General features: G+C 43.1%; 1 protein-coding gene across 1 annotated transcript; it reads left to right on the top strand.

Moving 5' to 3' along the window:
• Positions 1-7,069: 7,069 nt before the first annotated feature.
• On the top strand, positions 7,070-13,491 carry fgf8a (fibroblast growth factor 8a). Its single transcript, XM_041867056.2, has 5 exons — positions 7,070-7,958; positions 8,057-8,093; positions 9,112-9,292; positions 10,963-11,069; positions 12,366-13,491. The coding sequence occupies exons 1-5, from the start codon at positions 7,927-7,929 to the stop codon at positions 12,648-12,650; spliced, it is 642 nt and encodes a 213-aa protein (XP_041722990.1). The 5' UTR covers positions 7,070-7,926; the 3' UTR covers positions 12,651-13,491.
• The last annotated feature ends 392 nt before the right edge of the window (positions 13,492-13,883 follow it).

Below are 13,883 nucleotides of genomic sequence, written 5' to 3'. Positions count from 1 at the left end.
TCTGAGATTCAGATTCAGTGTTTAACAGTCACATGTACAGCACACCCACTCAATTCAGGAGATACATTTGAGAAGTAGCATTTATTTTTAATGCTGTTTTTCTTTAATTGAAATTTCTGTTCACTTCCTGAATTGAAATTAACCCCAACCCTGCTCGGTCTTCCACACATTTTGCTTCGGTGTGCTTTTCAAATCAAATAGTGAGCGGAAAGTGGCATCTTCAACAACATTGAACTGCCACTGAATCAGGCATTACCAAACAACAGATAAGAGAGGACAGAAGAAATGAGAGGACGAAGAGGGATGTGGAGGAAAGGATATGATATTGGGTGGAGTAGGGGGATTGGCTAGGAGTTGGCTGAGATAACAGACAAGCGTCAGAGTCCCTAAAGGACGTGGCATCCCCTCTCCTCCCTTCCTCCTCTCTTTCAACCCCTCTAACATTCAGGCTTCTCCCTTTCCTCCACCGCTGGTTTGGCCTCGCTCTGTCTGTGAAAACCACATTGCACCATGGACAGGCAAGAGAGAGAGAGAGAGAGAGAGAGAGAGAGAGAGAGAGAGAGAGAGAGAGAGAGAGAGAGAGAGAGAGAGAGAGAGAGAGAGAGAGAGAGAGAGAGAGAGAGAGAGAGAGAGAGAGAGAGAGAGAGAGAGAGAGAGAGAGAGAGAGAGAGAGAGAGAGAGAGAGGGAGAGAGTTATGGTCACGTTTATTGGCTTTGTTAAACAGTTAACAATGTTACTTTGGGGATTTTATGAGACTGCAGGATATCCCACCCATTTCAGGAGACAGGTGCATACGTAGAGAGAGACAGAGAGAGAGAGAGAGAGAGAGAGAGAGAGAGAGAGAGAGAGAGAGAGAGAGGACTACATAACACAAACTATATGACCTCATCTGATGACCTCATCTGACACTTTCATCTAGGTATCTGAGAGGTTTTATGTCAGATAACACATTGAGTAATGAATGAGTCTCTTTATCTAAATAATCTCTATCAGAGGATAACTGACAATACCCATTAACACAGGACATCACTTTGTCCTCTCTCTCTCTCACACACACACACACACAGACAATGGCTCCAGTATAAAGGGGTTGAATAAGGACAAGTGAGCTGAGTTGGTGTGCTCTCTTTACTGGACGCTTTGTTCATCTGGCTTAATTAAATTTGACACACATCGTCCACCATTAGGACAGACAGGGTTACCATCAAGTCTTATGTTCCATTTGAAAATATTAATTTTAAATTGAATTAATGTCAGAGGATATCGACATAATGCATTCTTTGTAGCTTGATGAATTGATTAGATTCACAGTGGTTTGAGTTGGTAGCATTGTGTCAGATTCTCACATGCTGGTTGGTGACTTCTGAAGCATCATCACTTTGACACACTATACGTTGTGTGAGGTGTGTGTGTGTGTGTGTTTGCTTGTGCATGATTGAAACACACGCAGACTAGACGGGCATAGAGAGACTCTATAAACTCTATGTTAACCCCACCTCTCCCACACACACACACACACACACACACACTTCACAGAGCAACCTCTGGTTAGGCATCCATAGAGACCTATCCATAGAGACCTATCCATAGAGACATATCCATAGAGACCAGACCTATCCATAGAGATGTATTCCCATTCTCTCACATACACAGCCAGGCCACTAGCATGGAGGGTCCGTCTCTCACATACACATCCAGGCCACTAGCATGGAGGGTCAGTCTGAATGAAGAACTTCAGGCACATTTGGGATTTTAATCACTGGAATACTTCTCCCCCCACCTCACACTATGAGCACCACTAGAGACCTTCAGGCTTCCGCCGCTCCTGGCCTTAAACCCACGCAAGTCTGCGCGACGCAATTTGCCAACTAGTGGGAACATTTTCCCACGCTTTTTCCCATTCCACATAAAGGCCGGACTCTCCATCCTTGCCCCGACTACCTCACTCCTTCGCTTTCTCTCCTTCCTGTGGCATTAGATGTGTTTTTATGTCCCTCCTCGGCCCAGGGGTAAGGACTGTGTGTGTGTGTGTGTGTGCGTGTGTGTGTGTGTGTGTGTGTGTGTCTGTGTCTGTGTCTGTGTCTGTGTCTGTGTGTGTCTGTGTCTGTGTCTGTGTCTGTGTCTGTGTCTGTGTCTGTGTCTGTGCCTGTGCCTGTGCCTGTGCCTGTGCCTGTGCCTGTGCCTGTGCCTGTGCCTGTGTCTGTGTCTGTGTCTGTGCTTGTGTCTGTGCCTGTGCCTGTGTCTGTGTCTGTTTCTGTTTCTGTGCCTGTGTCTGTGCCTGTGCCTGTGCCTGTGTCTGTGTCTGTGTCTGTGTCTGTGTCTGTGTCTGTGTCTGTGTCTGTGTCTGTGTCTGTGTCTGTGTCTGTGCGTAAGCCGAGTCTGGTCTTTGCAGCGGGTCTCAGACATTCACTCACTCAGCCCCTCTAATTCTCAGCAGCGGCAGATTGCCAGGTATTTTACTACCTCACAGCCATGTGTCTGTGTCGCACTCGTAGCAGCATGGATGGTGTTAGCAGACGAGAGATGGGAAAAGCAGCTCAGAGACGCACAGGGACCTGTGTGGACGCGCTGAGAACATGGCGCTGAGAACATGGCAACGCTTGGAGGGCATCCAAACCATCACTCCCACCACGAAATGCAGACCTGACCGTGTGAAACATGCTAGACCCCCAACGCTAAGCTTGTGTGTCTGAGACATGGAGTGGACCTAAATGCTCATGTTGTGAAACATGCTAGGGTTCATAGCCACATGTGTGAAAACTGAATACTGAAGGTGTGTAAAACATGCTAGACTCCAATGCTAAGCATGTGGGGAAACACATGGTGGACTGAATGTTTATAGTATGAAACATGCTAGAACTCAAGGACACCTGTGTGATAGGTGTAATACATTCATGAACTGAATACTACATCTATGACAGAGGGGCAGAACTGTAGAGAGTATGTCCTTTTGCCTCTCTGAGTGTGACCTAGCATGGCTGGGTCAGTAGAAGTGGGGTTAGGGTGAGGGTTGGAGCCAATAGGCAGGGGCGCCTGGAGAGTGTGTGTCAGAGGGCAGTGTGTAATTGAGTGTGTGTGTGGGTCTGTGTGTGTGTGTAATTAGAAGTGTGTTTGAGAGAGTGGTGTGTAATCAGGAGTCAGAGGTCACCTTCTGTCTAGTCCCTCCTACTTTACAGCTACAGCACACCTTGAAGGAATACTTTGGGATTTTGGCAATGAGGTCCGTTATCTACTTCCCAATAGCCAGATGAACTTGTGGATACCCTTTTTATGTCTCTGTGTCCAGTATGAAGGAAGTTAGAGGTAGTTTTGTGGGCCAATGCTAACTAGCATGCTAGCAGATACCCATAGACTTCCAGTCATTGAGCTAACGCTAGTTAGCAATTGCGCTAGCGCTAGTTAACAACTTCCTTCAAACTGCACACAGAGACATAAAATTGGTATCCATGAGTTCATCGGACTCTGGGGAAGTAGATATAGGGCCTCATTGCACAGTTTAGCGAGCTGAGACTGAGCACCTCTCATATTATTATGGTCTGGGGGTGGCAGGTAGCTTAGTGGTTAAGAGTGTTGTGCCAGTAACCGAAAGGTCGCTGGTTCTAATCCCCGAGCCGACTAGGTGAAAAATCTGTCGATGTGCCCTTGAGCAAGGCACTTAACCCTAATTGCTCATGTAAGTCGCTCTGGATAAGAGCGTCTGCTAAATGACTAAAATGTAAATGTCTGTTTGCCTGGTTCATACCCCATTTCTATCGGCATGAGGAGGGAGACTCCTAAAACAAAGGCCAGGACCCACTCCCGTGCTATAGATGCTAAAACAATGGTGTTGCTGGTCGCTCATATGGAATAGGTATTACTAGCATGTGTTCAGTGAAAACACATATATCTGGGTGAACCCAACGGGGCTATGAAAGCACCCCTGGCTTTGAGACTGGGAATGGAGCTGCTGTCTGGGGCTCTCAATAAGTAGATGCCAGGGAGAGACCTCTCTCTCTCTCTCCTTCTCTCTCTCCAGATGGATAAACAGTTGAAAAACACACCTAATGAGCAGGATGGCTGAGAAAGTCACTGGGGTTGGGTGACTGCAGGTCTATAGGCGATTTCAGAGTTAGATACTGTGAAACAGTTACTTTAATGTTGATACTTGAATTCATTGTCACATTTATGATTTAGCTTAGCTAGTTAAGCTCAATTGTTTTAGACCTGTTCTGTGGCACTGTTACCCTTGAACTTATGCTTTATTACTATAGCCTATAAGGTATTGTATTAGGTTTTAACTATGATATTACATACCTAAGGGTTGAGAACAGCATGATGGCAGCTATGACTGACAAGAGGCTGCCATGCATATTATGACTTCTGATGACTTCTGTGGATGAAGAACATTTAGCACCTCTGATTGGCCATGATGATAAAACAAGTTTTAATGACCTGTTACCTCAGTCTACCAGCCTTGAATATCTATATCCTCTGTCATTTTATAAATAGTCTGATGAATGTTTAAGTTCTCATGGAGTTTATGTTTTGTGTCAATTTCTCACGAGAAGAGAGCTGACATGATGATTAACAAGTGCCTAGTTCCTCTTGGGTGAACATGGTGTTTGTCTTTGTAAGAAAAACTGAGGGAAGACGTGTGTTTAGCAATGAAATATGTCAGGTCTTATGGGCCCCATAACACGTCCACTTTAAGTGATGAAAAGGAAAGTAGAGATAGTGGGAGAGAGAAGGGGGAGAGAGCAAAGGAGGGAAAAAGAGGTTGTGGGGAGAGTGAAGAGTAAGGGCGAATGTGGGGTGAGAGAGGTAGTGGGGCGGAGAGTGAAGAGGGATAGCAAAGGAGGAGAATGAAGGGGGGGAGATGTTGTGAGGGAGAGTGAAGAGGGAGCGAGAGAGAGATGTTGTGAAGGAGAGTGAAGAGGGAGAGAGAGAGATGTTGTGAGGGAGAGTGAAGAGGGAGAGAGAGAGAGGTGGTGGGGGAGGGATGGTGGTGGGGACCCCCACAGGGCTGCTGATGGATGTGGGACTCCTGGGGTTAAGGGGAGGGCAGGCAGGCCTTGTGCCGGGCTGCAGAGTGGCAGATACCTGCCGCTCATCTCACATACTCGTACACACACACAGACACACACACACACACACACAGATAGAGAGAACAAGTAGACAATGCTAATGGGAGGGTGGGAAGGGAACATAAATACAAAGCAACTAGCAATGTGAAGCCTGACAGTTCAAGACCTAGGCCTAATACTCACAGATGAATACAGTTCAGCATGATGAAATTGCCATCAATGAGAGATCATCAAATACATAAACCCTTTCATTTTAACAGTCATTACACCTCTGTATAATATTGCTGACCATTCTTTAGGGTGATTTTAGAGACTAAAGACTGCTTTAGTTCAATAAATATCTGTTGTTGTTTACTAGGCCTACTATAATATTTTTTTATTGTACCAATGTGGTTGAGTAGACAGACATGGTGCCCCCTGGTGGTTCAGATGAGTAACTGCTGGCAGGGTGACAAGGACAAACGATGGTGTGATTAGTCAATGACAGAGTGTTGGGTCCAACCAATATATCGTGCTTCAATAGTCCTCCATGAAAATCAATAATATTTTAGTACGCACTCACTTGCATGATATGCGGCACCTGATTGAAAGAGGGATTAAAACATTTGTAGTCTCAATGTAGTCCAAATCATCTGCTAAATGGCATATTATTATTATTATTATTTTTGGCCTATTCAGTCTGTTTATTGGATTGGCTTACTCATCAGAACAGACAACACATAACATATCAATATTAGACACCAGTGCAATTCAATATCGAATGCATAAAATGCTTTTACTGTGGGCTATAAAGTTTGATTTTCATAATAACAGTTACAAAGATTTGACTGTAGCCAGGGGTAAAGTTAGGCTACTGGTAGGCCCTACACATTGATTTAACTCTTGGATACCATTTTTATGACTCTGCATCCAGTATGAAGGACCCAGCTTAGTGCAAAGACTGGAAGTCTTCATGGTATAGGCTACCCCAAGACGTTCAGTCTTTGTGCTAAGCTAGGGCTAACCTTAGTTAGCATTGGCTTGGAAAACTACCCCTAACTTCCTTCATATTGGATGCAAAGACATTAAAATGGTATCAACAAGTTCATCTGATTGGAGAAGTAGGCTAGATAAAGGGCTTCATTGCCAAAATCCTGAACTATCCCTTTAAGGGAGCTTTGACGCTTCTCTTAACCCAAATAAATTAATTGAGTAATTAATTTGAAGACTTGGCCTCTAATGGTCCATTCACCCATTCTAGGTGAGAATGTCCTCTTGCACAAAATGTCCTCTCGCACAACGATGAATAATTGTTCTGTCTGATTTCTCTCATAATTAAGTGAGTTTTCGTTTAAGATGTCTGTTGCATTCGGGACAGTGTGACTGAATGATCAATTGGATAGTCTATTCAATCGGCGATCGTTTCAATTTGCAGTTATAATGTATGGTTACATTTTGCAAAGATATCTATGTAGCCTAATGTTTGTTTATCTACGCTAGTTTTCTTCGTTAAAATCCCCAATGTCCAAGAGCCCATGAGGAGCATCGGGTGAGAAGCAGCCGTTTAGGCAAGTGGAGATGAATGGTCTCCCTTTATCAAATGAAGGGAGGGGGTGTTTAAAAAACGTTAATCGCCTGTAATCCTGTTAATATGCCAGTCTCTCACTTTTCACCGGCAATACACAAGAGACACAGCTAAAAAGTCTGCACAGCTCATCCCAGTGACACATCCCAGTTTCATCCTAAAAACGAAAAACAGATCAAATCTAGGCATAATGTAGCTGTAAACTAGGCTATTGCATAACATTTGCATTGATGGGAAGAGGCTTTTGTCCTAAAATGGATAGCAATTATGTGTTTGAATTTTCTCTTTCAATTTGGAATATACTTTTTAGGATAATCTAGGAACGTTCCTTTAACTCTTATTTATTTAATTCATTCATTGGGTAGTTCGGCGCAGAAGCGTCATTGCGCGCTGGGTATGCAAGACTCCTGCTTCTCCGCAAGTGTTGACTTTTCCTCAGGTGAATATATGTTTTAAATGCAGGGGGAGGAGGGACGCTTTTGTTCTGCAGAAAAGGGGGCTTGTTCCTCGCATATCGCCCTTCCATTTTAACCAGGGGTGTGAGTGCGAACAAGGGGTTGACATTGGAGCCTGCGATGGGAGTAGAGGAGGGGAGACGGGAGTCGCCAGTCCTGCACTACCGAACACTGAAGCAACATCACCCGCTCTGAACGCACGGGACGCGCTCGGTATCCACCACGCAGAAGCCCGATATAAACTCTCTACAACAGGATAAACTGGACGATAGCGACTGAGGATTCTCTGAAGGAATTACAAAGATATAGCTATCTGCAGTGAATTAACTGTCATCTTCATTGGCATCGGATGACCTTGCATTTTTATCTTTATTATTAGGAAACTCATCCAGGGTGTTTTTTTGCCAAAACTTGAATGCACCTCTCTTCTAAGTAAGTGCACTTAAATGTTGCTAATCGAGAGGGCCGCCTAACAGACAGACAGTTGTTATCAATAATAAATTATCATTCATCATTATTATCAATCATCATTGTCACAGTTTCAGATTTTACTGTCAAGGTTGTCGATCAGTTGTGAGTGGCAGCCTTGCCAAAACAGGCTATGGACATTTATTTGACGTGAAATGTATCCCAATTTTGACCCCCCAAAAAATAGGCTTAATCACGTCTTCCACCATCTTTGATCGTTTTGGATTTTAATGAAGTCTTTGAAGAGCAACGACTTAATCAATTGCAACCGAAGCCAGTGTTTGACACAGTTAATCTTTACCAAATAACCTCGATTTTGGAACACTGCAAGCCCTGTGGTCTGTATTTATCGAAGGAACAATCAACACAATCAACATGCGACGCCTCCCATCCCGGTTGAGTTATCTGTGAGTATTTCCTGCGACTCTCATTTATACTTCTGTTGATTAATGTTTGATTAATGTGCCCTAATGTATTATAACTAATTTATTATTCTATTTTTCAGGTTCCTACACTTCTTCGCATTCTGCTACTATGCTCAGGTATGCTTTGAAATAGCCCATATATTTTGTATATCAGCAGGCATTGTGAAAATAATATAGTAGGCCTATTCTTGATTATGATTTTAAATATCTCACGCGTTTTCGAATCATTTACAAATAATTTACACTGTTCAGTCTATCAGTGGATTATTGGATACAACTGTACATCTCCTTAGATGACAAGTCATTATTTTACGCATCTTGAAAATTCGTATAACTAACCTAAATCAAATGTCACTGTTAAAACATATGGTTAGGTTTCTGGGGCTGAAAGCACGGTGTAATAATAGCGAGCAGTGAGGGAAAGAGAGATGAGAGATCATATCATTTGTGATATAACAACATATCAGATGGGTCCCACGGCGCAAGGGGCAGCGGGCGCGCTGCATGCCGCCCGCGTCACAGTTTGGCATGGTATATGTTGCGAACATACTGCCCTCGCGCAGGATGCGTGGGCATAGAATGGGCATCGTGTTGGGAAAGGCGAGTCTGTGAAAAATGTCGTGGGGTTTAAATATAAAGGCCAAAGTTTCGTCATCATTCCTTCATTGTCCTCCTTGAAAACAGAACTAGGGCGTATGACTAAGTGTCAAATAGGGAAGCTTTTAAGATAGACATTAATATGCCCATTTGCTCCGTTTAATGTGAGGGAAATATTAAACAGTTATTATGTAGGCTAAAGCCTATTTTATATGTTGGACATGTTTTTTAGCGTCTACTTCCACTCACTTTTCCCACAAGCTGTTGAGGCTTGCGCGCACTTTTTAATTTCTAGGTTTTCATGCTTTTAATTATGCATGCATAATTTAAGGAACTGCAGGCCTTTGTATTGGCGATAAATTGATATTGTCTATTGCATTTTATCAAGTTATGTGTTATAGACAATAATGGCATGTAGGCCTAAAGTTGGTTTTAGAGCTAAATAATGATGCTATTATTGCTTAATACATAGGCTACTGTAGTAACATTGAAGCAATTTTTGCAAATACTGATTGTGATTACATTTAATTTCTGACAGGTAACCAATCAGTCCCCGCCTAATTTCACGCAGCATGTAAGCGAGCAGAGCAAGGTGACGGACCGTGTGAGTCGCAGGTTAATTCGGACCTATCAACTTTACAGCCGAACCAGCGGGAAGCACGTGCAGGTTCTGCCCAACAAGAAGATCAACGCCATGGCAGAAGATGGAGACATACACGGTAAACCCAATATCCAAACTTTATGGATTTGTTTCAGGTTCTTCGCGTTTTGTCGGTTTTAACTTGCCGAAATTCATTATTAATATTTCTAAAACTCCAAACTAACCAACTAAAATAAACGTATGGCTACAACAGGCTTAGGCTATGCCTATATAGGCATAGGGCCTAAAGGCCCATTTTGGCATAACAAACTATCATGTGCAAGAGGTTAGTAGCCTAATGCTTACTGTGAATTGTACAGAAGTTGTTTTTCTGTCGTCGTTTTTTACATTAAATAACACGGCCACTGTATCAGCTGGTATTGTTAAGAAGAGACCGCAGACCGACAAAAATGTAAAATGGATTGAAGATTGTGCTGTAGGTGATTCTCCAGAGAGACTCATGTCTGGAAGAGCCATTAGAAATAATCTTCCTTCAACCTCCTGAACATTTCCTGCATAGCTCTCCTGCTCTCACTTTCCTCTGACCAGCTTCAGAATCAAAATAGGGCCTGCCGAATTTCCAAACAGCCTGCCTGCATTTTACGCAGATTCCCCTGGCCATCCAGGGTACATTTAGGCTATGTATTATCTTTGCATATTCACAAATTAACTATTTTGTTCATGGAATTTATATTTTAAAAATTAGGCTATTCCCATTGCCATTAAATGGTGTTAGATTTCAATATAATTTGGCAGCAAACTGGACCTTTGACTCTTTGTGTGTATGCTGCTGTAGGGCCTGTCTAATGTGGTGTGTGTATGCACTTGTGTGTGTGTTTGTGGTTTGTACCAGAGGGTGTGGAGGTGCTCAGATCACCCATGCCAGTGCTACCTGTACCATGGTAGCAGGTTGTATGTGTGGGTCTAAAGCTGTGGCTTGCATGAGCCTTTTATTGTTTAGCCACACACCAACCATCTAACCACAACCTTAACCATAACCGTAACTCAATAACCACGTGGGTGTGCATTTTGAAATGACAGGCCTATCTGTTGAATTTTGCTGTGTTTACAAGAATAGAGGTTGAGCAGTAAAACTATCAGATGCACCATGGGTTATTTATTTCTCCAAATGTTGGTCCAGGAATGTGTGTCATCATCATGTAGGTAGGGGGATGGGAAACCCAGGAAGAGTAGGGGCTGCCTACTCATAACTCTTAGTAAGCCTATGAAAAGTTTATTCATAATGGCTAGGTAGGCATTGTGTGCCTCTGTGGAAGGCAACAACAAAATAGAGAAGCATATTTTAGTTTGGAAAATAAGGAGATCGGTGTTATCAATCATAGAAGCGGTTGTGAGACTTACAGTATCTATAGACACATATTAAGATAAGCCATTTAACACCATTCTATTTATGTCCTTCTGTCTCCAAGCGTGATCTATGATAGAGATGAATGTGGTGCGTATGTGTGACGTGAGTACAGATTTATAAAAAAAAAAGTTGATAGTCCTGCCAGGATGGCCTTTTAGTTTTCAAAGAATTGAGATACACATGTTTTTATGATTCTGCAAGAATTTAAGCTTGCATATATCCTCAGGAATGGTCCCCACAGGTTTTGTGTGTGTGATATATAGAATTTTCTCTTATGAAAATGTAAACTGAATCAACTAAACCATGTCTTTGAGCAACATCCTATTACTAACAGTGCAAAACAGTGCCTGGTTGATAATAAAACTCCTTTGTTTCTTCAGCCAAACTCGTCGTAGAGACGGACACGTTTGGAAGTCGCGTCCGGATCAAAGGAGCAGAGACAGGATTCTACATCTGCATGAACAAGATGGGAAAGCTGATCGGGAAGGTAAAGAGAGAAAATGCATTTGAGCACTGCACTGGGGGTTATGATCTATGGTTATGCCAGTGTGCTGCCGTTTTCCATTGGCTCTGTTTTCGAGCATCTTAGGCTGTGGTTCCACAGTTTGATTATATTGGAGTTCTGTTTGGGGGTTCTAAGACTTGTGGTTTTGTTTGGCGACTCTGCAAAAGTTCTCACCATAGTTCAGTGTGGCTGTGGTTCTGTTTGGTGGTTCCCTATAGCTCCAGAACTGTCCACCTCTGGTACGTTCTGCATGTGAGATGGTTAGAGTCATTGTATGTTGTTGGAAGTCACCTCCTCTGTGTAGCGTGTTGTGGGTCCGAGGGTGTCTCTGCTCCTCTCTCGCTGTGCTGGCTAATAAACAGGGCTGCCATCTCCACCCCCCTACAGAACCCTGCCAGGTGCACCATCTGCCCTGAGCTGCCTCTATGCCATACCAGCCCAGCAACAGCCTGTGTGTGTGTTTGAATGACTGTATGTGTATATTTGTGTATGTTGCACTTGCTTTCTGGCTGCATGGATGCTAGATTTATTTTTAACAGCCCATTTTGTCCAGCTAGGTTGTTGAGCTTGTTTAGCTACGTTAGTGTTGCCGGTGTGTGACGTGTCACAGACCAGTGAAGGTTGGGCTGGAGGGGCTGTGGGAGGGACGCAGGGCCTAGCTACTGCTCATAACACAAGATCACAAACCCCCCTTCACTCTCAATGTAGAATACTAGACCAAAAGAAAAAACATCCACCCCGTCTTACCATTTCTCAAAACGTAGAGATAGAATAAATGCAAGACAACCATGTATTTGATTGTACCGAAGGGAGACTAGAGTAGTTTATTTTAGGATCTATTGATTGATATTCAAGTCGATGGGCCCTCTGCGGTTCGATTCAGCCATGCCACAAACGAGACAGTGCAGTGCTAAATAGAAGGAAATCCACACATGAAGCTGATAATGAATTTCTTAGGTATATCTCCTATGATGGCATGTCTTAGGCTGCTGACCCTTGAGTGGTCCTCACGGATGTGTCTCTGTGTTTACTGAGGAGGGAGACTCATTGCTTACTGTCATCCCCTCTCTCTGATCTGGGCCTGTAATGACAGTATCATATGCTTCATGCGTATGGGGAGGGCTGCGTGCACACGTGTCTGTGTGTGTGTGTGCAGGGACATACTGTTCGGGGTAGCCTTCTTACATCTGATATTTCCCATCTGTAAATCTTCATAGAAAGCTCCTTCAGACACTCCGACTGATCTGGTGTGTGTGTGTGTGTGTTTGTCTTTCAAAGAAAAATGGGCAAGGCCGCGACTGCATCTTCTCAGAGATCGTCCTGGAGAATAACTACACAGCGCTGAGGAACGCACGCTTCGAGGGCTGGTACATGGCGTTCACCAGACGTGGACGCCCCCGGAAAGGCTCGCAAACACGGCAGCACCAACGTGAGGTCCATTTTATGAAACGACTGCCTCGGGGATCCAATCCCACTCACCCAGCCCAGCACAAGCCCTTTGACTTCGTCCACTACCCCTTCAGCCCCAGGACTAAACGCACACGCTACTCAGCCGAACGCTGAGAGGGGCAGAGAGGAGAAAAACCACTGACTGAAGCAAGAATTAACTCCTCTTTTCAAAACCTTTAGATATTTTTTTTGTACTGAACATTACTATACCTAACGTAGTTTTTCAATTTTTTTAAAAATAATTAAAAAAACAAAACAAAAAACATAAGATATATATTTTTGTACCTGAGACTTTTAGTACTGATGTGTTGTTTTTAGATGCACATAACTCATCATCGGACATTTGGGGTGCTGACATTTTAGTAAAGCGTGGACTTTTTATTGTCTCTGTATTTTGGGTTGTGTTTTTGCTTTTGTTTGACGGTTCAGAGTCGTTTGGACTCACACCTGCTGCTCCAAGAGACTTGAAGGGCCCTGATCGACCGCACTGCCAGAAAATGCTGCATTCAGAGACACATACAGTACACACACACACGCACACACGCACACACACACACACAGCATCAATGCTGCGTTCAGGGGAGCCGTGTTGAGTAACGTTGCGTTCAGTATCACACACAGCCACAGCACCTCTGTTGAACGCTGTAGTGTGACCTTGCTACTTCTGGAATTCTATAGAGACAAACACAGTTAAAGCAAACAGAGCTTTATGTACACACAATGGAAAATGTGGCAGCTATATTGATAATCACAGGATTCCTGCTATGGATATAACTGTAAATTAGTTGTGTAAAAATGCATTGATATGTCGGAAACCCCCTTTGTTTTTGTTACCCTTTTGTTTGTCTGTTTTTATACATATATAAATCTATTTTTATTTTAAGGACGTGTACAAATAATTTTAATGATGGAATATTTATTTAAAATGTGTAATAAATGTACATTAGAATACTGATATTAAACTCTTGTTTGTTAAATTATTGTTTTACACTCTTTGAACTGCCTTGGGAACAGTAGCGGTGCGTGGGTAAAATCAATGGGGAAGCCAAGCAAGAAAAAAAAAGCCATATTACAACCTATATGTTGTGATAATTGCGTTGTTCGCTCTATAACCTGTTAGTTCATATGTCTTGCCACCGTGATATATAGGCCTAAAGGCCAAGACAATAAGAAGACACAGTGGCAGAATAAATTCAACCATACATTTGATTCATCACAAAACCAGAGAGCAACCTCTGTCCAGTGAAGTCCACTAAGCATATTGCATGTAACAAACAGTTACATGACCTACAGCATGGTCAAGCAAGTAAATGTTTCTGACATTTTCGGACTACTAAACAACTATTG

Source organism: Coregonus clupeaformis, chromosome 37, assembly GCF_020615455.1.
Source record: "Coregonus clupeaformis isolate EN_2021a chromosome 37, ASM2061545v1, whole genome shotgun sequence".
In the NCBI taxonomy this organism is placed as follows: domain Eukaryota; kingdom Metazoa; phylum Chordata; class Actinopteri; order Salmoniformes; family Salmonidae; genus Coregonus; species Coregonus clupeaformis.
The sequence above is the reverse complement of the archived record's forward strand: the minus strand, read 5'-3'. Positions and strand labels throughout refer to the sequence as shown.

What these genes read in the sequence shown, in the direction of transcription:
- fgf8a (XM_041867056.2), top strand. Translation starts at nt 7,927, where the DNA reads ATGCGACGCCTCCCATCCCGGTTGAGTTATCT. An exon ending in CCATCCCGGTTGAGTTATCT is followed by an intron (nt 7,959 to 8,056) that starts GTGAGTATTTCC and finishes TCTATTTTTCAG; the next exon opens with GTTCCTACACTTCTTCGCAT. An exon ending in CATTCTGCTACTATGCTCAG is followed by an intron (nt 8,094 to 9,111) that starts GTATGCTTTGAA and finishes AATTTCTGACAG; the next exon opens with GTAACCAATCAGTCCCCGCC.